At 43.4% G+C, this 25,624-nt stretch overlaps 1 protein-coding gene across 6 annotated transcripts in view; it reads right to left on the bottom strand.

Annotated features, from left to right (window-relative positions):
- Positions 1 to 22,598, bottom strand: part of arhgef28a (Rho guanine nucleotide exchange factor (GEF) 28a) — a 43,814-nt gene extending 21,216 nt beyond the window's left edge. For 4 of the 6 annotated variants that reach the window (XM_047570134.1, XM_047570138.1, XM_047570136.1 and 1 more), the window contains exons 1-11: positions 22,366 to 22,598; positions 18,575 to 18,629; positions 11,898 to 12,042; positions 11,438 to 11,821; positions 9,159 to 9,348; positions 6,920 to 7,112; positions 6,554 to 6,623; positions 4,343 to 4,389; positions 4,064 to 4,130; positions 426 to 541; positions 66 to 337 (exon numbers count right to left, since the gene is read on the bottom strand). In XM_047570134.1, the coding sequence (XP_047426090.1) occupies positions 66 to 337; positions 426 to 541; positions 4,064 to 4,130; positions 4,343 to 4,389; positions 6,554 to 6,623; positions 6,920 to 7,112; positions 9,159 to 9,348; positions 11,438 to 11,821; positions 11,898 to 12,042; positions 18,575 to 18,607 (1,517 nt within the window). In that variant the 5' untranslated portion in view covers positions 18,608 to 18,629; positions 22,366 to 22,598. Of the gene's footprint in view, positions 1 to 65; positions 338 to 425; positions 542 to 3,695; positions 4,004 to 4,063; positions 4,131 to 4,342; positions 4,390 to 6,553; positions 6,624 to 6,919; positions 7,113 to 9,158; positions 9,349 to 11,437; positions 11,822 to 11,897; positions 12,043 to 18,574; positions 18,630 to 22,365 lie in introns of those variants that run through there. The other 2 variants (XM_047570135.1, XM_047570140.1) reach the window with 2 other exon arrangements.
- Between the last annotated feature and the right edge of the window lie 3,026 nt (positions 22,599 to 25,624).

Raw genomic sequence — 25,624 nt, 5'->3', positions numbered from 1 at the left:
TGACTTTTTTTTTAGTTTTATGCACAGATTAGGAGAGAACTCTCTCGGATATTTATTCTAATGACCTGAGGTCGCAGGTGTCCATCGGCGGGCTGTCTCTCCGGTTAGAGGAGGAGGAGGAGGAGGTTGGACGGTTCAGCCTGGTGAGGGCCTGGTCTACAGGTGAGACCGGGGGAGAGCGGGGCACAGAGGGGGCGTAGAAGTCTTCTGAATACGGTGGAGGGGTGTCGGTGGCTAGAAGCAGATCCCGCGAGTCCACCGTGTCCCACACGCCGCCATCCGTCCCCGTACTGGCCCTCGTCACTCCGCCGATGCTAAACTTAACGTCATCCACCACCTGTGAAAATATAACAAGCAGGGATCAATCAAACGAGCGGCAAAGCAAAAACGATAATCCTGGGTTTAAACTGAGGCTGGGGTGTGACCTGTGTCAGCCGTTTGATGGTCGTGTCGCTGCTGTTGATCGTGGAGAGCTGAGGATCCGTAGCGGGCTGCGTGAACTGGCCCTGGACTCCGCCGGACTGCATGCGGTGCCCATTTACTGTGATGAACAAACAGCACACTCTCCATTTACAGCCATTTCAACAGACTTCTTGTCTCTCCATCCGCGTTCCCAGTTAAGATCTGCATTATTGTTTGCATGCTTGGGAGAGGCCATTTTTTTTTTTTTTATTACCATTTATAACTCTCTCCACCGTCAGCCAGACACTTAAATGCCTGAATAAAGAACCCAGCCTTCACAATCCATTAAACAGCAGGACAACTTATCAAGAGAAGAGATTTCCTAACAGATCCTATAAAGCATAGAAAAACACATCAAGAATAAATGTCAAAAAATACTAAATAAATGATCAAATGTGTCGTAATATCAGACATTAGGTCATATTTACTTGTTCAGGCTTCTCTCTCGCTTCATTCTGGTAATTTGAGATCATCTTTTTTTATTTAACCATAATACATCCATCTTTCTTTGGTTAAATGTCAAGGCTTAGACTGAAGAAAGGAAAATGTGATGAGATACTGCATACCTACTCCCGTTTGACCTTTAAAGGGATTGCTTTCATAGAAACCTCCACATATCATCCTTAGCAGCCGGCCGCCTGTTTTATTAATGGACGGGCTATTGAGTCATACTCAACACACCTGCTCAGTGTTTACGTCCTGCTTTCTCTTTGCGATACTCAAAAATAAAGACCAGGATATTATAAAAACTTAGCGTAAACAAAGACATCTGGAGTTGTTTGAGAGGCTGTCGAAGGCCTTTCACCAAGTGGCTTCTCCAGTTTTACGACTGAACTGAACTGAACTAAAGAAGCCACTTGGGTTACTCTTCAAGGAAACTCAAACAAGTCCTTTGGATTTAGTTTTTTTAGATATACCGTGGCCCGGGTAACGGTTAATCTTGATTTTAACACCCAGTTTTAAAATTATGTTATGTTAACTTATGTCAGCGGTTCAGTTCTAGGGATAGCATCACATATCTCTAACCAACATGAAGTCAGATGTGGAATGGTTATTTGCAGATGTTAGCATGTTAGCATAGCAAGGCAGAACATGATAAACTTTGTAGTATTATCACCTAGCATATGTTAGCCTGCAGACATTAGCCCAGTTAAGTTTTAAAATGATTAAATTTTACTTCTGCTAGCAGTTCAGTTATAGGGATAGCATCGCATAGCTCTAACAGTCATGGGGTCAGATGTTAGCATGTTAGCATACCAAGGCAGAACATGATAAACTCTCTAGTATTTCCACCTAGCGCATGTTAGCCGGCAGACATTAGCCCAGTTAAGTTTTAAAATGACAAAATTTTACTTATGCTAACAGTTCAGTTCTAGGGATAGTGTCACATAGCTCTAACCATCATGGGGTCAGATGTTGAGTGGCTATTTGCAGATGTTAGCATGTTAGCATAGCAAGGCAGAACACGGTAAACTTTCTGGTATTTACACCTAGTGCATGTTAGCCTTTAACGTAAAGCTAAAGTTACAGTGTAGTACTTTAATAGCTTGTTGAGGTGCAAATACTATTACCTTATTTAAAGCATAACAACACGCCATTTATATATATACACCAATCATCCACAACATCACAACCCCTGACAGGGAAATGTTACTTAGACAAATATACCATCCACCTAGACCAGGCCATAGCATGACACTTCTTGCTGGCAGCAGCCATTCTCACAGTGTCTGACACAGACACACACACAAAAATGCTTTAGGAACAACTCAAAAACAAAAAACAAAAAAAAAAAACATAAAAAAAAAAGAACAAAGTGTCCCTTTTCTGATGAGTCACAGCTGTTTTGGAGGCACAAGGGAGACCTACACAATATTAGGAAGGTGGTCATAGTGTTATGCCTGACTGGTGTACCGCATAACATTTAGAAGAACAATGGCTGTCGAGTGCATTAAAAAGTTACAACGTCCCCCCAATAATATTTACAACCCCATGTACCTCAAAAATGTGCAGTCTGACTACAGTAAACGCGTGCAGCCCATGCGCATGATGTGTACTCGTGCCACTGCTGCGTATCTCTGGGAGTGGTGGCTGGTATTTGTGCTATAACAATGTGGAAAATTGCCTCCCTTGATGAGTGCACTTTCCACCCAGACTTTGATGTCTGGACCAGCCATGTCTGTGCTAATGTAAGGGAAATCCTGGGCATCACAGAGGCATTTCCTCTTCGCTGCACTCACACAGCGAAGACATTAACATGAAGGCCGAACCCACTCGTACCCATTCATGACCCTTATCCAGTTTTCTTTCTACGTGCCTCTGCCTGCACTGCCTCAGACTTGCGCGCTCGAATCGAAGCGGCACACAAAAATATGACATCCAGTTTAGAGGAGGGTGATAAATCGAAGCCAGCCGCAGCTGGAAGGCTCATTTTCACACTAGCGAGGTCCAACAATAACTGACACCGCTGAGTTATGTCGGCGAAAGCAGAGAAACTATTATGATCATTTCAGCAGATCTGGAAAATAACCATCACTCCGGATGATAATTTTGCCGGCGCGGTGGCCGGCGGTGGCCTCGGGGCGATGTCTTCACAACAAAAGCATTCAGCTCAACGATAACTTGAGCAACACAGAAGCGATCAATGTGTTTCCACTTAGCGCAAAGACACATTATCATACACACACTTCAGTTAATGGACGCGCAGTTTACAAGCTCTCTCCAGAGTTTACGACAAACTACTTCGTTCTTCCGCCTGCAACAAACAGGAAATCGCCACTTGCATTGTAACCGTGGTAACACCTGACACGTTCAAGCATCCTTGTCAAAGTTTTTTTTTTACTAGCCTCTCCTGAAATTACATAATCTTTGAAAAAAACAAAAAAAAAAACAAGGAACAATCCAAGGTCAATGTGCGTCGGTGTGTCTCGTCTAAAATGTCAGCTTTTGTAAGACGGGGGGACATTTCGCGCTTGTTAACATTCCACCTCCCCGCCTCAAGTACACAGCTCCACTGTCTGACCCCTGGGGGGGAGTCACGGAGGGGGTGGGAAGGGATGGCAGCGCGACAAGCCAGAGGAGGTTCATCTCCCAGCGCAGGCCATGTCTGAGTGGGACGAGGCTGACCCCATTCCTGCCTTTGTCCCAGTGACGGAGCAGATTCCTTGGCTCCTAAACGGAATCGTTGTGGAGGCGAAAGCCGGGAAAAAAGAACCAAAAAAAAAACCCTTTACCTCAGAAAAAGAGAAGCGCATCCCCGCCCGTGTCCACGAAGCAGGAGATCTATTGATTTCCAATGATGTGATTGAAAACAGAGCTCTTGCATACGGTGCCAGCGCCACGAGAGAAAACAGCCCCAGTCAGGGCTTCTCAACCAGCTTATTATGCGTCGTTCCCACACCCTGCTGTTCGGTGCAGCCACAAATATGTTGTTGTGTTTTTTTATGGATTACCCGTTCATCATTTAAGCCAGATGCCAGAGTGTTATTGCCATAATATTAAAATGGAAAGGGAGAGAGGGAGGGATTTTAGGTTTGGATAAGCTGCTATTGTGTTTGCGGAGCCAAACCCAAGAGAAGAGAAAAGAGGAGACGAGCATTACCAAATAGCGAGGACGGACACTCTTCTTCGTCATCATCCAAAGACAGAACAAGCTGTTCCTCAAAGACCTTTAAACAAACCACGGGGCGAAAAACAAAAAACACAAAAAACAGAGAGCACGGCTTAAAATGAAGTCATCATTTACTAGAAAATGCCACAGATTCAAAAACCAGGAGGAAGCATAACAGGCAACTCTTTAAACATTTACACCGTCCATGCCTTAGACTGACATATGACCATGTGTGTGTGTGTGTGTGTGTGTGTGTGTGTGTGTGCTCACGTTGTCCACCAGCGCATGCTCGTCCACGTGGAGCTCCTTGCCGACACCTGGGCAAAAGAAAAACACATCACCAAAAGTTGAAACAATAACAGCCTCCTCCTTCTTTTTAAACGGGCGACATCACGTTCTTGGGATGCGCCATCCTGGAATGGAAAACCAACCAGCGGGATGCGTGTGCTCGTCCAAACCAGCAGGTCCAGAGGAAGAGGACGCCACAACACCCTCCCTCCCTTCCACACTCCCTCCCTCCCACCGACCGTGAAGCTGTTATTTCGGGGACGATTAATGGACGGGCTGCTTAAGTCTGGACAGGGTTAAGGTCAATACCGAGGTACACTTCCTGCTTTCCCTTAGGAGTCGATACTGGCATCTGCCATCTCCACGGTTACCAAACAGAGTGGCCGCCGGTTAATTGGGAGCTACAGAATGTGTGTGTTTGTGAGAGGGGGAGGAATTAGCGGCAGCGTCGAAGGTCTGCAAAGATCTTTTCTCCGTGTGTGGTTGCGTGCCAGCCTGAGCTTGTCACCCCCAGGAGGAAAAAAGAAAAACAATCTGTACCTTTCGGAGGAAGAGCAAACACACGTGTGGAGGAGAGGGCGCCTTTTATGGCGTCTGTTGGAGGTGTTTTTCTAGTCTCTTTGGGTCCCAAGTGATGGATGTCTGACTGAAACCGGTGTTTGCTCAAGTGAATCTGTGGTGGATGTCTCATTTTTCCAGTGAAGCCTCAGCGTTTCGCATGCCGTCACACACAGGCATTAACATCAGGAGGTGTTTGTGCGTGCACAGACCAGTATGATGGCATTACTAGAGCTTCACCTAATGATTAAACATTAGGCATAATCATTTGATTGTTATTTTTGTGTCAGAAAACAGGCTTAAAAATGGCCCGGAGGCGTGATCAAGATCGTGCGACGTTTTCAAAGCGACGCTAGCAGAGCAAACTAGGTCACCTGCAGAGCTGCTGCTGTCAAATTCATTTAAATCTCTCTCCCAGTTTTTGTTTGACATTGACAAATCATGTAAAACCGAAGATGAGATAGTTCTAGTTTGACTGTACAAAAATATTAATTCGGGTGTAAAATTGTGTGCGTACAAACGGGATGGGACGGGCAGTGTTTCTTTCAAGAAAAACTGGTCAAATCAGCTGATGCCACTCATCTGATTGGGGGGAGGGGCCAAAGTGAAAAAAAGAATGATGATCGCAGAATTTTGGTTGATTGGACATTTTTTATACATATTTTTGAATTTTACCCCACAAATTGAAATTTGAAAAAGACCCCTGATACAGGTCAAGACAAAAAGAACCCAAAACATGTGTAACATTTTTATAAGGTAGTATATAAAGGCAAAATCAAATGTATTAAACGACAGTATCTGTATATTCATAAACCTAAACACGCTAATATGCTGCGCACGCTATTTTGCACGTTTGACAGACACAACCCTCATTGCGCCCTCTTAGTAGATCATTGTAATGACGTTTGCGTACGTTTTTGTACGTGCATACCTAGAACATTTTATTTTCAGATAAGAAAAACATGAAGTGACAAGAACAGCAGTTCCTGAAATGGCCACTTGAGGCTGAAGTGAGCAATTCCCCATAGACACTCAAGTTAAAATGAGTTGAGGCCATAGACCGTATAAATATGGACAACATGTCGCCACTTGTTTGCACTGGCCAGAGTTAGTTTAATTAATACAACACTCTGCTCCACCTACACTGTTTTTTCTATTTTTCTTTTTAACAACTCTCACACTTCAATGGGGCTGCTTTGCAGACTGGTTGGCACGGCAACTGCTAGTCAGCATTAGGTCACATCTTGTTTCTACAGCGTCAAATAACTAACGAAACTTATCCAAAACACTGACACTCGAACATGAATAAACATTAAATTAACTACGTAAAATGACAGAAACCAAATCAAAAAATGTATTTTAGTGTTTTTATTTGGCGCGAGTGCCTATGACCTATACTGCAGCCAGCCACCAGGGGGAGCTCTACTTCCTTTGTTCCATCATCCATATTAACTGCATCATATGTGCAGAATTCCCGTGGGTGATGCTGGTGCACATGACCACTGTATTTCTAAAACATGGCTACTGTAGTGTAAACATAAATTAGATACTACAAAGTACATATTAGATGTTTCCTGTTGGGCTGGGAACCTTCACACATATGAAAGAGATGCTAATTTGAAAAGGCCACCTTACCTTCACCTCTCTGGAGGCCTTCATCGTCGTCTTTCTTTCCCACCTCAGTGGCAGCTCTGAGCACGCCGATCTTGAACAGAAAGATGCATCGACATGAACTACACCGAGATCATCAAGCTGCTATCGCTGCACCTCCACCGATCTTTCCTTTTCATGGCACCTGGTCTGTTTACTGTTATTTGCTTACCAATTATCAAAAGTATGGGAGTCAAGGACTTTCTGTTTACAGAGTGACACCAAATGGCCTTATCTCAACAGCCACACACACATCACATGGGAGCACATTAGCCACTTTTCTCCAACACTACGGATTGAAACTGCAGCAGGTATCGTAAATAAAAAGTGCTCCCCGCATTTCCACCTCACCAGACTGAGAACGCCGAGGTCTTCCAGTCTCTCTCGCAGGGCCGTAATGCCGTCCCGCGGGAGGCTACCGGAAACCTGCTGCACCGTGAGGGTCAGAGAGTCCGTCCCTGGACAAAATCTCAGCATGGAGGAGCTGTCGGACCAGACGCACCACACACCGGGAACGGGGCCGACGGCGGCAGGACCTGCAGGACTGATGAGCACAGGGAGAGACAGGGAGAGCTGAGAACGTGGAACACTGCGGGTGAAGGTGATGTTATCAGTGAATTTAATGAGAACATCAAACAAATGTAAAAAAAAAAAAAAAAAAACCCTGTATGAATCGGCCATATCACTATTAGTCATCATGTGCTCCAGTTCACATATCATTACAGTGTTTTATTTCCTGAAACAAGTTCTCATGCTGCATTTGTACAACTTTATCACCAAGGGCGGAAGTGCTGCAGGTTTATCATGCATGAAAGAGATCTTTGACATTTTAATTAATTAACATGTCCTGTGAATTTTCCCCCTGTTTTTTTTAACACTTCCTTCCTCCCAGTTCCTTCTAAATTGTGACCTCTCATCTGACATGAAGCGACTTTCTACTGTTTTCCTCTTGCTGCTCGAGTAGATCTGATTGTGTGTAAGCAAAGCCAGCATTAGTGCAGTGTTTACAGTTACCTGGTTGAACAGATTTGAGTAGTGTGTGTAAATATGTCATTCTAACAATGGGAAAATACCCTGAGGTTAAAGCTTATGCGTGCAGTCTACGCTGTTTTGTTTTTTTAAACAGCCGGGTTAATTTTTGTTTATATTTCCTGCTTCACTTTCAACAACGCGACTGAAACTTTTGGTGGAATCACACAAATGTCTGTATCTCCGAACCTCCTCAGTTAACGTGTCCTCGATGTGTTGCATCTTTATTGGTCCAAAACAATCAATTCGAAAATCCTAAAGATGGAGAAGCAGCCGGAAACACCAAATACTGGACTGACAGCATGAAATCGACATGTATCAGGAACTTGTGTTGTTTCTTGCATGTTTTTAATCTTAAGAGCAGTTAAGTGCATCAACCATATTCATTCATTATCCAGAGATGCTTGTCCTCTACAGCATAGGTCTTCCACAGGGGGTCGGCACTGCAGGGGGTCGCAAAATCTTTGGTTGATTTGATTTTATTTGATTATTTATATATATTATATTTTTTTAATTTTACCCCACAAATTGAAATTTCTTTAAATACATATTAACACAAATCCAGCATATTTAAGTTCAGCGTAGCCACACTAGACCTGTCAATCTAAGCCTGCTGTACACAGTAGGCTCCGCCCCTATTGCTGCTGAGCCAATCACCTAGGATGCATATTACGCACTGTGTGTATATATGTACATATATATATATCTGTTTATGGCAGTTGCACAGCCACCCTACTGTTGCACGTATGAAATTTAAAAAACAAATGCAAATTTGAACCTGTATATTATTTAAATAGCTTAATACTTAATGCAAAGTGATTATAATAAAGTATATTTATAAGTAGCACTAGGCTGATTTTAAGGTAGAACACATATAGTAGGTAGGGGGTCCCTACTTAATCTCTCCATCAGGGACATCTGGACAGGTTGCCGGTCGACCACAGAGCTACGCCTACAACTCACCAACCAACAACGTTTCTGCTCATGTTGTGTTGTGTTTCTGGAACCTCTGTAGTATATAGCCCTTTGTGGTTTCTTCGTGCTCCCCTGTTTTCCTGTTTCTTGTTCAGCTTTTAGTTTTTTGTCCTCCTTGCTAGTAACTTTTCATTAAAGCTATTTTGTTCCCTGCACCCACCTGCCCTCGTGCCCTGCACTTGGGGCCCACCTCGCCACACCTCACAACTCACAACTCACAAAGCGACAGCTTATCTGTCTAACTTTTCATACGCCGTTCGGTTCAAGGGCTCTGTATTGAGGCGCTCTGCAGTTTCGGGGAGAACGCATTCCTCGAGCAGAATATTTCTCGGATGAAGAAATATAATTTAGTCACACTAAATACTGCCAGGTGGTGCTGCTGCATGCATGACTCTGGACGGCGGGAGGAAGCCGGGAGCACCTGCAGGAAGCCCGCGAGGGCGCAGGCACCATGCAAACCACTGCATGCAGAACAGAATTAAAAAATTTCCACCCCCTAAATTGGCCCCCAGAGGCAATTAAAGCTGTTTAATGAGAAGTGAAATTAGAGAGATTACCGGACAGCTAATAAAATGATTAGACTTACGCTGCCAGCACCCTGAACATGGCGCGCTGTGCATCCTTCTGAGCCAGCTGCAGGGGCGTCTCTCCCTCCTGATTGGGCGAGGTCAGCGCCCTCTGACCTCTGGGCTGGCAGATTAGGAAACGAGCGAGGCGGACCAACCCTAAACGCACCGCGACGTGAAGGAGGGTTTCTTTGGGGTGAAGCTCGGCAGCTGGAGAGAAGAAAAAAAAAAAAGAAACATGAACCCGAGTTTAACAACGTTCAGAAAGGCAATAACAGCTCCTGTGCATAAGCATCTGCTCAGTATGGATCTTCTGATGGATCTGTGTCAAGATTTTTTTATTTATTTTCTGTTCAAAAATAAGAAATACTTTCGTTCAATATATCACTATTGGAAACTCCCAAATATCAACCTATCACTGCTTTGAACCTCCTGCCGTACTGCCCCTGACTTATGTAAAGTCATCCTGTGCGCGAGCCGTCAAATAGATCACTCCACACACGCCACCTTAACTCCACGCAGATGTGTGCACACATCATCTCCCGTGCATGTATGGAATGCGTAGCAGCGGCTGGAGGAATGAGCCGCGCCGAGGTACGCAGGACTTCGCAGCGCATCAACAATAACACTACCTGGAAGACGGGCTGTTTCGTGGAAGACACCTGCCGTGAAGCTGACCCTCGCCACCTCTTCACTGGGGTGTAAACAGCAAGTGCAAGGGCACATAAACCAATCCAGTTCTAGAGGCGAATACGCTGCAGCAGCAGCAGCAGCAGCAGCGACTTGGCATGTCCTTTTCATGTCATAAACACAGAAATAAAAGCACTTCCCAGTAAGTGACCGTTGCCATGGTATCATATTCGGAATCCGGAGACAATGAGCAGAAAAATTTAACCCTCGCCTCCCTCCGGTGTCTTTCCCCAAACCCCGGGATGAACCGAAACGCCCCGTCACCTCCACAATGGTGCCATTAATTGTGACCCAGTTTCACCCAACATGCCCTTCATACGAAGTTCACCGAACAAGCGTGTCATTGTCGGACTGTTGTTATAGTAAGCAGTCGCCACCGAGGGGCGAGGGGCAGACGGCTACTTTGCATATGCACCTTGCTTTCTGTTTTGCATGGAAATTTGCTCTATTCTAAGCGAAGCCATGAGGCGCACGCCACTGATGTCCTGATGACGTGATGCACACGCAGACAAAGATACACAAAGTCAGTGCACTTCCCTCTATGAGGCTGTACAAAGTCTTAAATATCCACTAGTGTATTCACATAATTCCTTAAAAAGAAGATGAATCCCCCGTTTTATACAAACAAAAGGTATCAAATAACTAAATCAGAAGCCAGAGAGCACAGCTGCGGCTTAAAGGAGTGCGAGTGTGGTGCAGAGGAAGGTTGTGGGAGTTGATTTAGCAGACCCAGAGTCCTGTAGGGCAACTCTAATCTGAGCAAAGAGGAATAATGGCAGTAATTGCTCTGTCTTTGGAGCACGCCGGCTGACTGGTCCTGTGCGTCATGTGATGAAAGAGCCGGACTGTACAGTCAGATCACATCTGGGTTTGAAACTTTCCTCACGTGAAACGAAGCTACAAAGATCAGAAGGTGCAATCTGCCTGAGTTAGAGGTATCTGAGGTTGTTACATATGGAGTTGTTTCTCTATAAACTTAGGATTCGTTACTTTACCTGACATCCCTCACTCATTGTGTGAAAAATTACATTTGCAACTGCCATAAAATTATGACACAGCTGAATACTTATAGCATTAGCATAATATTTAGTGCCAAGTTCTGCCCTCAACTTAAAGAGCTTGCAAACAATTGTGCTACTGGTCACCATTTTGCAGGATGTATTAAAATTAGGAAGATTTAGGAAAATGTTTTAATGTTCAAACCTTAAAAAGAGGACAAACAGAAACTCTTTTGTCTTATAACGTGGACGAACAAGCCCCCGGCAAACGTCCCGACTGCACAATACCGTGACAACGACGGGGGGAAAAAAAAATAAACCCTGGGAACTTGAAGAGTTGCAGATTTTTCTACAAAAAAAAAGTTTCCTCATGTCTGCTGAGCAGAGGGGAATCCCTGACATTTGACCCCTGTGGATGATCCAGGAAGTGAAGAACACATGCTGGGATATGACGCCAACTGAGGCATCCTGGAAACATCCCTCGGTTATTTCTGAGAGAATATAATGAGTCCTCACAGACCTTCTGAATGAGCTCTGTTGGAGCTAATTTGTTTTTTTAGTTTAAATGGCTAATGCTGCACAATATGTAAACCTACTACCTGCTCCATTACCTTCTCTGGGTTGACTGTCCTTGGCGTTCTTCCACTGCCGAGGGTAATCCATGTTCGCCAGAGCCTGTGTGATCTTCTCATCCAGCTCCCTCAGACCGGCTTTACTTCCTGAACCTCGTCCGAGCTGCACCTCCTGCTCGCCGCAGTCCGACCGTCCAGCACCGAGCTCCTCGTCGTCGGCCGCCTGCCCCCACGTAGGAAACCTTTTCAGGACCTCCAGGTGGCTCTGGGGGCCGAGCCGGTCCCTGTTCGCATTTAGGTACTCTGCCGCTTCCTGGGCAACATCCCTGAGGTATTCAAGAGAGGCTTCGCCCTCACACGACTCGACCCGGCCCTCTGTGTAACAGTGCGACGTAACGGAGGCGGCTTCTGCGAGGTCGTGGCCTGCGGGAGACGGAAAACTATCAGAGACCTCCCGAGGGGGGGTGGGATGACGGGAAAAGCGTGATGAAGGACCTACCTGGAACTGTGAAGCAGAGACTCAGGCCGTCGTCGCCTCTTTTCGCTGCAGTGACGTGCGAAAGCCTAGAGCCTCGTACGACAACGTAGAACTCTGCAGCTTTGGGAGCTCTCGCTGGTAACCTCACACGGGCTTCCACTTGTCCCTGAGATGAGAAGGAGAAAGATTTTAAGCAAAGCGTCTCATTCAGGATGAACAAATATTGGTGTCATACTAAAATGGGGCATCAAAAGATATTCCTAAGTGTCTACCAGGTGAAGACAGGAGCAAACAAACACCGACTCGCAAACAAAGCATGTAGACCGATCAGCCACAACATTAAGACCACCTTTTTAATGCCGCGTTCCATTTACCTCGGAGGGTGGAATCCGGCTCTGGGAATGACGTCACCCCTGAGTTATCAGTGTTTCAGTTACAGAAGTCGGAAAACTAGATGGCCCAATTATTACATTTTAAGTGCAGAGTGAAATTCTTATTATTTTTTTTAATTCTTGATATTATTGTTATAATGTTAAACTACATTTAGGCTGTTTAAGCTACACAAATTGTCAATCGAACAGATAACTTGAACCAGACTGAAAATAACTAGAATTATTTACAGTGATGAAATCTACAGGACAACACCAGGCAGAAATTTATAAAAAATATTCAAAAGTTCAAATTGCTTAATGTAAATGTAGAAAAAAAGATACACTGTTAATCACAGTTTGCCACGATGGTGTTTCGCACCGTTTTGGTTTTACCTGTTTGGCTGTATGTATGTCGAAAAATACTGTCTGTACGACCTTTAATGCAACCAAAACAATCAGGAGTGCTAATAAACGGAATATTACAGGAGCTTCTAATTTCTGTTTACACACAGGGCGGCCATCTTGATAACTCAACTCGGGGGCGATCCAGTTGAAAATTCCAACTCGGAGCCGAGTACAAATGGAACGGACCATAATATTGTGTAGGTGTCCCCTTGTGCTTCCAAAACAGTTGTGACTCATCAGAGAACGGACACGGACGTTCCGGGGGTGTCCTGTGGTGTCTGGAAACAGGATGCTATTAGTGGGGGCATTCAGGTCATCCCACAGATTCTCGATCAATTTGGAATCTAGTGAATTTGTCAACACCTTCTGCTGTTTCTCATGTTTTTTGTAGTTTTTCCTTAACTGTTTTTGTCTGTTTCTATCTGTTTCTATGTCAGGCTGTATCCTGCTGGGGGTGACTGTTGTCATTAAGGAGTGTCATTGCTATTAAGTGGGAGTGCCTGCTCTGGTCTAGGTGGGTGGTAAATGTCTAAGTAACATTCACATAAATGTCAAGTCCAAAGGTTTCCCAGCAGAACATTGAATTAGTCATAATGTTGTGCCGGATCGGTGTATAACATCATATCAGCTGAAGGAGAGGCCGCATCAATACAGATCCTAATATCTCAAGGTGAAGTCTGTCTCTTCTGCATTCATTGCGAGACGGTTACATCGCTCAGTTAATCTGGCTTTGTATACTTAAAGCTCCACGCTTGTGCAATATCCTTATCTTCTTGTTTTCTCTCATGCTCAGATTTGGGTCTTTATCTCAAGATTTCATGGGGGGGTATCTTTTGTTCTTACTGTAATACTTAGGCCCAAGGCATCCATCATGTTTTAATGGCTTTTTAATGCTGACATCAGCTTAGTTTAACTCTGAAAGAATGCAACCTCCCCCCCCTTTTTCTCTCCACACCGGCAAATCACGAATAGCAGGGAATCAGTTTTCCTTTTTATTTAATCATTTTTGTTCCTGCGCTCTTTAAGATTTCCAAGAATCACTACTTGCGCACAGTAAATAGTAATTTTAGAGGCAGAAATAGCAAAAAAAAAAAAAAAAAAAAAAAAAAAGCTGAGCTCCGCTTACAAGCCTGGCATTTGCTTCGGACCGATAAAGACGTCTGAGTCAAGCTTCAGTTTCTCAGCACTGCTGTGTGCGCTAAGTGGCTAGCCGCGGTACCACTTAGTGCTCACTTCTGTTATCGCTGATTGTTTTTCCGCATAACAAAAAGATAAGACGTCAGCCTGTGGTTCGCGCAGACTTCCTGAGTTCCTATGGTCACTGGGCAGAAAAGTAAAGTTAAGCTATTTAAAGTGCTGGAATTCAACAGAAAATTAAACCTATTTATCTTTTGCGTTTTTGGGGGATTCCCACTGTCGTTTGTAACAGTTTGCTAGCAGACGATTTCCCATCCGTTAAACTGTTCATTTCAAACGTCAGCGACAGACACATGTGTGAACATTTCTTTCCTAATATCTTCTGGTTCAGTTTCCACTCCTCCGAGGGAGGCTATAGCTTCCACTTATTTGTCCGGCTGCGGCCTCAGATGATATTGCTTTACACGGAAACAATTTGATCAGACAGAAAATTTGCCCCATCCAAATTTGTGCACCAAGAGCCTTGGGGGAGAGGAAGGAGGACGACCTGGGGTGGCGATAAAGTGTCAGACCGCTGTGATCTATGGCCTTTTTTTCCCCTAGAGCGTAATCATTGACACAACCTGATCTGGTAACAATGAAATATTCAACACCTTGTGGTCTAACCTCATGCCTCCCATATGCACATGTTTCAAGGTTGTGTAATTACGGACTATAACCATGAGGAGCCTTTTAGGATAATCGAAGCATGATTCCTGGTAAGTGTTTTTATTAAAAACACTAAATCCAGTGATTACAGCACTGACATGATTTTATAATCTCTGCTTGTCCATTCAGAGGAGGGGAGGGGGAGAAAAAAAACAACATCAGATCTGCAGCCCGGTCTCCAGGAAACCGGCATCATCAGCTCTTTGCCATGATCTCCTGAGTGCAACACGTATGTGGGTGACGTCAGGGGAGAAAGATCAGAGCCGGTGCAACAACAAAAACAGCTCCAATAACAGTGGGTTCTCCTCAGCGAGTAGAAACGAGGCACAATGAAGCCTGCTGCATGGGAAATCACGAAAGACAATTCAGTTACGATCTCCTAGCCCATCCACATGATCTAATAATTTCATTAACTTTAACGCACACACGCTAAGACATCAATCAAAGCTCTTGTCAAACTTAATTCTACGTCTAAGTGTGTAAGCGTCTCAGTGCTACAGTGACGAGTTAAGCCTCGTAACATCTGAGGTGAAATAAACTCCAGAGTCTCGCTGGAGGCTCGAGAGTGACAGCCAGTCCCCCTTTTCTCATACTCAGCTGAGACACATACCTCTGACTTAATCTGCTGTGCAAATGCGATGCTATTAACTACTAGACCGCGTGTCAGAAAGGGCTGTCAGTAAAAAAAAAGTGCCACTCTGTTACATAATCAGTTGGGAAATTAATAACTATTGAGCCTCGGTTTTGGTTCGCAATGAGACTTTTGCGCTGCATCGATAAACAGTCGGCACATTGAGGCACATTCTTTCTGTTGGTTTTTACACGTGAAAAGCAAAGCAAACACAATCAGCCGAGCACCTACAGGGAAAAATGTCATAAACGGCGACACACAGATACCTGCAACCACAAAGAGAACTGAGATAACATTATCAAACCACACAGTACGTTTACATGCACAGCTTCATTCGACTTTCTGAATCGGATCCTGGTCCCAGTTTACATGTAACGGAGAAAATCGAATAACTGACGGGAACACGTCCTCCTCCTCCACACTAGGTGGCGATATGCATCATGACAGCAGTTTAATACCACATTAAAACAGCCCCCTTTCCAGTTGACCTAATATATCATATAACAAACAACTGGAGTCGTTCATGTGTCAGACGGACATTTTAAACAACAACCAGATGGATAATAGTTCAGCTTTTTAATCTCGTATGTAATGTGCGCGCTACTTATGGTGAAGATAAGATGGCGCTATCCCCCAGGTGGTTCTTCTACCGGCTCTGTTTACCTTCGTCTTCTGTGACCAGCTTTCTTGAATGTTTTTGTTCCGGTGTCACATGGTTGTGGAGCATGTGCACACGCGTTGTCTACTTAAAGTCCGATTAAGGCGTATACATGCTGGAAAAAAATGGATTTCCAATCACATTATCTTGATGTCTTAATCAGATAAGGAGAAGTCAGATAAGGTTTTAGTGTTTACATACTGTTATATTGTCCAGTTAAAGTCAGATTAAGGCATTGTATTTGTTTTTGCATGTAAACGCACTGAGTAGTGAAGCAGTGACGCACATAATCCACCTCCATTTGTGAAAATGTTGCTGTACTCCATTCAGATAGTAGTTTGTAGCTTCAATCGCCAGGGGCAAGAAACACAACATTCAACCAATGGTCCACTGATGACATTTTAAGCCTGTGCATTTACAGGATTCGAACGTGGGCGTCTGTGGAGACATTCCAGAGTAAAATCACAAGCTGAGCTCAGTTAGTGACGCCCAGTGATCCCCACCCAGAACTTTCTCCTGATGTCACACAGAAGACAACGTTGACATCTATGGTAAGAGAGGTGCAGTTCCCACATATGCTCATCAGCCACAACATTAGAACCACCATACTAGTACAGTTCAGTTCTCCTGTTTGTCTCGCACAATTTTCGATGTATTGGGAAATGGACATGGACCTTCTGAGGGTGTCCTGTGGTGTCTAGAAACATGGGTGAATTTGAGTCCTGTGGGTTGAGGGGTGTGGGCTGTAAGGATACTTGATCAGTATCTGTGGGATGACCCACAGAGGCCCCTCCCCTCAACCCACAGGACTCAAATTCACCCATGTTTCTAGACACCACAGGACACCCTCAGAAGGTCCATGTCCATTCTCTGATGAGTCACAACTGTTTTGGAGGCACAAGAGAGACCTACACAGTATTAGGAAGTTCATAATGTTATGGTAGATCACTGTATATATTTATATATATATATTTCCTGAGACCCTGTGTCCTCATATTAAGTTTTAGGTTTGTGTCAGCTTCTTATTCTGCTCTATCTTTACTAGTTGGTGTAAAAACATGGATTCATTCTGCAGCCGATCACATGACAACAGTGGAGTACAAATGTACATATTACACACAAATTCTATCAATAGTAAGAAGCTACAACTTTGCTAATTATAATAGTACTCGATTGAGGACGTTGGAACTCCATTATTTGAAATTCTGCTTTTTGCACGGCCATGTTCAGACATGAAAATTAACATACAGTAATACGTTACATATCGGTGACTTTATTATAATATCGAGTGAAATAATCCCCGTGTCCACGCATGAGGAAATAATTTCTTCCCCAAAAACTACTTCCTACTTCCAAAGACGATGCTTATTTTATCCTACTAATCCCAAATAAATGCAAACCAAACTAAAGCTCAGGTCTCAGAAGGTTGATGAATGTCCAGCGACATTGCTACAATCCTGATGTTTAGAAAGGATGATGTTTTACGTCTTAGCTCACAAATTAGTACACACGCTTAACCGCTTGACCTGATAATGGCACTAGCTGAAAAGTAAGAATTTTTGAGGTAAATTGAGGGAAACAGATTTACCAGATTCACCCTCTGGGTAACATGAATGTCTGTTAAAATTTCATGGCAATTCGTTTGATGGATAACACTAAAACAGCGAAAGTTCACCGACACGAGCATGCAGCCTTCTTGCCTGGGGCCTTCACTTTTACGCACTCGTATACACATGGACGGACGAAATCACTTCGACATGAAGTCTGGCTCGAGAGCTCAATAAAACCTCCTTAAACACAGGAACTCCGACACTTTCTGCCTTGAATTCAATGCGGCCATTTATCCACTGATCTTGCCCCGACGGTATCTGCTCCGGGGCCTGACACCGTGCTGCATGTGCGGAGGTGCACCATAAAACTTTACCAGGCGTGTTACAATAGCAGCCTTTATATCGCAGCGGTGCGCCGCGGCCTGTCCGCACAAAGCCCGGCATTGAAATCTGGATCTCATTCAGCGGTGAGAGTTGCCGCCGTTGAGCTGTGACCTTAGAGGGCGGAGACGCCACTTCCTCCTAATGGAGAGGTGTATGTGTAAGTGGTAAGAGTCCGTAATGATTCACATGTCTGGGTTTTCAGGCCGGTCCTCCGTCGGCCCGTCTCCGTGAGAGAGTGGAGGGTTTTCGCAGCGAGCCCCCTCCCCCCCACGCTCCGAAACTGGTGACACAGCAAAACAAGTAGACACTCTGCCTACCAGAAATCTGGCAACGCTTCAGTGACTGGCCCACCCAGGCTTCCACACAGAGGAGAGAATAGGGGCAGGAGAGACAAAAAGAAAGAGAGACGGCAGATATGGAGGCTTGGAGGGGGGAAAGGGGAGACAGATGGAAGAAATAAAAGAAAGAAACAAAGATCTACTATGTCAAAAAGGTTCTGAAACGTAATCCAAACACACCTGCGCCCACACGCACGTCCAAAAGTATATTTATTTAATTCGTAAAAAAAAAAAAAAACGAGGGGCTGTGTAGTCCTAAAACATCTAAGAACCAAATTATGTTGAGTGTGGAGGCCATGCTTTCAGAGGCCCTTGTCATCTGGCGAACAGGCTGTGTAAGGCCTGGCTTCCCCTGGGGACTGAAAGCCTCCAGGCTTGGGTTTCACCTGCGACACAAGGCCTACCAGTCAACCAGTGCACGGAGGGAGGGTCGGGACTGAGAGAGGAAAGGGGTGGCTGGATGGGAAGAGCCCAAACAATTCCACCAGACACCGACAACAGAGCGCGGTCACTTACATATACAGGTGCCTCTCTTCTGTTCACCTCCATTTTCTCTCCATCGACCAAAAACCTAAAGAGGAAACAGTCACGTTAGCACAGAAAATCATAAACCATTGTTTGTTAATTGTTTTGGCTAAAACGTGCAGCAGTGTGTCATGTTTCACATTCGGAACCAACTGAACATGTGCTAACAATCGGTGAAGTCCATGACAGGAGTGTAATAACAACAACAGATGATGCTGCGCGTATTAGCCACCGAGATGCAGAAGCAGCAGCAGCAGCAGCAGCAGCAGAGGAGGAAACTGTATCACCACACCTGATCCCCTGTGACTTCACTCTCAGCTGTGAATAGTGCATGACTTCAAAGCTGCGTGGTAGCGTCGGCCCTGCAGGCTGCGCTTTGTCTAGACACAACTGGGGCCCGGTCCAGCGAGCCATTACAGTTTGATGCTGGTGGTTTTTGGATCTATACCAGGGGTCTTCAACATTTTTCAGCCCAAGGACCCCCAACTGATGAGAGATTAAGTAGGGACTCCCTAGCTACTATATTCTATAATTTTGCATTCAATATTACCCTATTAAAATAATACACAGGTTCAATTATTCTTTGCTTTTTCTTTGATGAATTAAATAAAACAAAGCGATCCATTTTGGCTGATGGGAGCTAGCTGCACTGTTGGCTTCTCTTCTGCTAATATTGCAGCATGTTTCTGGATTTCACCTGGGGACTGAACAGGCTCTCAGGCCAATTGCAGGGAACCTGACAGAGTGTGCGTGCAATATGCGGCCTCGTGATTGGCTCAGCAGCGATGGGGGCGTGTCCTACTGTGCACAGGAGACTTAGATTGATTGCTTAGGTCTAGTGTGGCGCCCTGTGTGAACTGGTGCGCTGTTGAGGCAGCTCCTGTATCACTGAATGAGTGAAGTGCTGACTGAAAGATAACGTCTTCTGCCTCCGTTATTAAATATGGTGAATTCATGTTGACGTGTATTTAATAAATTTAATGAAAAACAATAAATAAAAAGGTCTAATCAACCAAACATTTTGCAACACTGCTGCAGCACCTCCACAGACCCCCTGTTAAAGACCTATGATCTATACTGTACATTACAAAGCAGCTGTCTATAGGGAGTTTCTACAACAGTCATGCAGGAATCCCAATTAATTCCTTATCAGAAATATCTTGAGAACCATTTTCTTTGGACTGGCCAGCTGATTGCAAAATGACTTCCACTGTAGATCAAGAGGTTAAGGGGAGGGGCCTATGTGGATCATCCCACAGATACTTGGCCAGTTTGGTATCTAGTGAATTTGGAGGACAGGATAGGACTGTATTTCATGTTTTTTTTGGTTTTTTTTTAGTTGTTCCTAAATATTTGTGTGTGTGTGTGTGTCAGACTGCATCCTAGGAGTGTCATTGGTATGAGGTGGGAGTGTCTGGTCTGGTCTAGCTGGGGTGCTACATGTCTGAGTAACATCCACATGAACGAACGTCAGGTCCAAAAGTTTCCCAGCAGAAAATAGAACTGTCACAAGATGCTCAATGTTATTTACCTCTCCTGTCAGTGGTCATAATGTTGTGGCTGAATTGGTGTAATCAATAATATGTTGCCTAGTGCACTTTTCTGTCTCTTTTTTGATAAAAACCCAAAGCTGGAATCATAAATAAACTATTATTAAAACAGTTTCAGGCTCATTTTAATTCAACTGACTAAATGATTAACTACTAATTTAAAATAAATGGGTATATAATAATGAAAAAGGTCATTTTCACAGTTAATTAATCAACTAATACTAAAACACAAAGATGTTAATGCACAAAAATTAAATATAAAAACAACGCACCATCTTCTGGATTTGTGTTAAATTTACTTGATATTACTTTGCGAAAATAATGAAGTGACTCAACAGACCAGCAACAAGAACAACATCCATTGTTATGTCACACTGTAAAAACTCCCACTGACGTCCTGAGGGTTTATCTCACAGTAATATCACTGTCACGTGTGGGACGCTGTAAGAGTTTGTCCGCGGGACACGTCATCAACAGATGAGTGCAACACCACAGGCTAGGGCGTCTTATCTTTGCTTTTAATCCTTCTCATATCAATGGGGCTACGCTATTGTAACGTGGAAATGGAGAAGGTTTACGTGTCATATTCTAGAGTAAACATTGTCCCAGGTTGCCAGGTTGCGCCCCGTCGGGTCAACAAAGGTGACTATTCTGCGCAGCTTTCCCCAACGAAAGCTTCAAAGGCATAATCCGAAACCAAACATTCAAGATCCATTGTATTCTCCCGTGTTTAAGTTGCCTCTTTGAGTCAAAATACGGGACACGGTGATCAGTAAATAAAGGCACAGCGCCCGCGAGGATGAGCGTCAAATGCAGAAGTTTATGGTCTAGTTTTTCTACCCGGCAAAGAATTCCTGACAGTCATTGTCTCTCGACTCTGGTGGCTGCTGACATGCTCGACGCGATAGAGAAACCTGACCTGGCTCGAGGCCACGCACTCCAGAGCTGAGCGTGAGAAAAAAAAAAAAAAAAAAGAATGAGAGAGAGAGAACGCACGCTGTCAGAGAGCATTTGGGAAATAGTTTGACATCTATATATGTCATGCAAATATTTCTGAGACCTGAAGAACAGCACATCCTGTTGTCCCGAGATTTTTGTCAGCTGATGCGTGATTGAATAATACAATTCCTCTCACATGACAAGTTGCAATCATACTGCAGGCAGGCTGTATGAAAAGATGCGTTTTTAATATTCTCAGCTTGCCAGTCATTAAGTACTTGATGATGTGCTGCGTATTTTAAGGAGAAGATGTCCAACAAGGTCAAGAGGAGACCAGGAACAAAGCTCTGGTCTCACCCACGGGGCGTGCAAAGCTGTAAAGTTTTCTTTTAGCAATTAAAAACTACACTTTGGCTGTATCTTTAATTCTGAAATGAAAACCATGATATTTCTAATTTCTTTCTATTAAAGGAGAATAAGAATCTCCGCTGCGGTCACACAAAGAAGTGAAAACAGGATTTCGCACACACGTTTTTCGGCACTCAAACGCATCCTTCAGGAACAGTAAATGACCTCCGCCGCTTTCACGGGGAAGTGAAACCCATGAACACAACAGCCGAGTGTAGCCAGGAAACACATCATCCAAGATAGATCTGAACCAGGGGTGTCGAGCTCATTTTAGTCCCAGCCCAATGTGATCACAAACAGTGCCAGGAACATGACAGAACAGATTTTTTAAAATTGTTTTAGTGTAAAGAAGAACAAGTAAATTAGAATGTTTGCATTTAATAGACTATAAAATAAAAACAATGACATTTCTTAAGAACAATAAGTGTAATCTGGGCTCATTGCTGTTTAGTCCTGCTTCTCTGTGTTGTGTTCTGTCCACTTCTGTTTCTAAAGCAGTGGATAAACGGAGCTACTTTCATTGAAAAAATTGCAGTCTTCTATGTAATTTCGTCACTTTGCCAAATTCATGCTACGGCCCAGATTAGACCCCCCAGGCGGGCCGCTTTTGGCCCGCGAGCCGCATGTTTGACACTTATAATCTAAAAAGGCATCTGTTTAACATTTAATGAATGGAATAATTCACTCCACGCTTCCTCTTTTTGCTTTCACGATTTACCTGCGAGGGCACCATTATTCTGATCCGCCCTATGAATCACTGAACATTTCTCTTCGTGTCTAAATTAACACCATTCCTGCAAACAGCGCTGTTTCCCTTTGTCTAAAACTAAAAAGCTGTTAGGCGCACAACTTTTCCCAGTGAGGATGAAATCAGGTTGCCATTACCTGCTGTCGTTTCTCTGCCTCTCAGCTCCCGTCTGCAGCCCGATCCGTCTGTCGACTTTCTATTTTGAAAGCGATTTTGTGTGTTTGGTGCCTGGTAACCACTCGCAACACATTTCACTGCGCCATTAATTCCTCTCGGACTCTCGGTTCAGCTCCGCGCGTCTTTCTGCTCCAGGAGAGAGTCGGTTGGAGTTTGTTTGCAGGTGTCGTACGAGTTGTGCTTCTCCTGTGGAGCCTGGTTTTCTGGTCCAGCCCCCCCTTCAAACACACACACACACACACACACACACACACACACACACACACACACACACACACACACACTGATCTGCATCAGAGGAGCCACATAACACGTGCCTAAATTATCCTTACAACTTAAGAATTAGCTCATAATACTAGTTAATGCTTTATATATGTATATTATTTCTATTCAGACTGCACGTCGTGGGATTCTATACGTTCAATTGTAATTTTAAATTTCCTCCAATCAGAGACGTCGCCGGAGTGACGTCACTCACCTCCTTCATCTCGTACCTGTACACAAAGAAACGACGGTTTGAAAAGTAACGAAAACTAGTACTTTTAGTTGATTACAGCTGGAGTCAAGGATGTTTTTAAGTGTTCTACTCGGGGAAGTACTATTATTAACTCTACTGCGTGGGTTTGATAGGTTTAGTGATTAGTAATTTACCAATTTACGTTTCAGATTCTCAATTTGAATCAATAAATTACGTAATAATACTAATGTTGCACTAATGTTACTATCAACAATGATAATAATAATCAGGAGAAGAAGAAACTAAAATAAATTGTGAATGAACATGAGTGGAATGAATATTAACTTGTCAGTTTTTACTTTTTATCATGTTATTTTGGGCTGAGCTGAAGAAACAGCAGTACTAATGAGTCTCTATTGATAAAATATGAGGTATGGTATTACTTTACAGGTGTATTGTCCATAAATCAACCTTTCAATAACAAAGTACATTTTCTGATTTCTTTACTTTTAATGTTCTTGAGTATTTTCACTTGATTTTTGATGTTTCTGAAATGCTCTGTTTTTATTTATAATTATTAATTATCCATAGTACCTCTGCATTCACATGTACACACACACACACACATATATAATCATTTTAACTCCTGTTTACACTTACCCTGTTTGCATTTTGTCCACTGTATTCAAACAGTCCTGTTCACATCCATGGTTTGAAAAGTTTCAAACATTTATAGCATAGTTATTGGTATATATTGTGTATTGTTCTATTTTTTGTTTCTTTAAAAGTGTCATGCTGCTCACATGCGCCTTAAATTGCCCCATAGGGACAAATAAATTTTTTTTTGAATGGGGTGTCTGGCTTAGTTTGTAAAATAATATGAACCACACATGAACGAGAGGCATCCTCGTATCATTAGGTGGGTATTATATGTATGATTTTGCATATTTGTGCAGTTTAATGGACAGTTTTGTCGCGATAAACTAATTTTATTAGTGTGAACTGGGCGAGATGATCAGATTGACTTACAATTCAGTAATTTGGTGTTACACAACTATAAAGTTTAGATTGGATAACCAATGATTCTGGTTCATTCAGGAAATGGTGTATCTAAAAATAAAAATAAAAGCAACTTAAGAAGTTGAACTGAAAAAGTTTTCTTTTCTTTTTTTTCTTTTCTAAAACTATATTCGGATGTTGTGCAGCTACGGTCTAACTTTAGAGTGGCTTACTGTTCTTGATGTAGGGTTCTGCGGTAATGAGTAAGTTCTATATCTGGGCTAAATAATTTTAGCATCAACCACCCTCTCAAATACGACACGTCTATGCAGTGTCGTCCGCTGGTGACTTCTGAGCATTTCCATTACTCACATCTGCAGCTAATCTGGGACTTTTGAAATTTACAACATAAATCATGTTCTTCACGGAGTTAATAGGCTCGGACAAAAGTAAATGACACGTTCGCTGAGTGGGAAAAGACAGCTTTGTTTTATATCTGCCGTGTTCACTTTGCATGCAACACTTCCTCATTTGGATCGTAAACATAGTTACACAGAGACGCATCAGGATGAACGAGAGGAACACTTTCCCACCGCCTCCCGCTCCCAGGACTGATAACGAGCAGCTGATTAAATGAAATGAGGTTGCAGCTGACTGGATACAATAATACTGTCTTGCTTTTTGACGCAGTCAGCAATCTCAGTTCATTTTACTGCGGCTACTGGAAACCTTTGTCTGTGTTAATTGGGGGAATAAAAGGATTACTGGGCCATGAGAGGCCTGCAACTATCTTGATAGCCTACTAGGATGTATGAGCAATGGCATTATGGTGCCATCGTCTGGCAAAAGAAGCAACTGCAACTGTACCTTTGAAGGTTTTTTATATAACATCTAACGTGCATCAGGTTAAAGTCAGGTGGTGTATTTTGTGGTGATCCATTGGACCTGTAGATGGCGGAAACCTGCAAACTTTAGCTCCATACGATGAGGTGACTTCTATACAATTGCCCTGGAAGCTTTTTATTCCCCGAGACTCCCCCCGATGTATCATCAGAGCCTCATTAGAGACTCAAAACAGAAATAACAACAGCAGGAACAAGCCTCAAGATTAATATCTGTGTCTCTTCTTTGTGCATCAAACAACAAAAACAAAACCATTAATATGTGACATAGATACAAAGAAATAAATAGAAAAAGAACACGGCCACTTCAGTCCCTCCTCGGCACAGATTTTCCACACACAGTCCAAGAAAAACAGCTTAGGAATCATTGTGTGGTCGTTTTTTTACAAGAGCGGCGGTCGTGACCTCTCAAACGCACTCATCATAAAAATGCAGCCCTTAAACTTACACGGAGGGAGTTTTGCAATTCACTGCCCTTTGGTCAAAATGAACCTTTAAATTCTTGACTTTATTTCCTCTTACTTTACTTTCAGCGAAAAGAGAAATTTACAGCTTTTCAAGGTTGGGCTGCATTTAAATATCGAGTGAGTCATACGCGGCATAGCGCTGATGAGTCAGCGGAGAACTGAAAACCAATTGTATGTGGTTTTCATTTGTTTATTGGTGAAGGCAAACAGAGAACTCACATAAAAAATTTGAATTGAATATTTGATTAAGGGCCAGTAATGAGCGGGATAAACACTTCAGGGGCTTGGATACCGTTTCTCATGCAAAGCCTAATTACAACATTAAGAAATCTGTGTTTTACAAAACAAAATCAAACACACAGTAAACTCTAAATCAGCTTAATGTGTTGCAAGT

This window comes from Mugil cephalus, chromosome 19 (assembly GCF_022458985.1).
Source record: "Mugil cephalus isolate CIBA_MC_2020 chromosome 19, CIBA_Mcephalus_1.1, whole genome shotgun sequence".
NCBI classification, from domain to species: Eukaryota; Metazoa; Chordata; class Actinopteri; order Mugiliformes; family Mugilidae; genus Mugil; species Mugil cephalus.
Note: the sequence above shows the minus strand (reverse complement) of the source record. Positions and strands in the feature narration are given on the sequence as shown.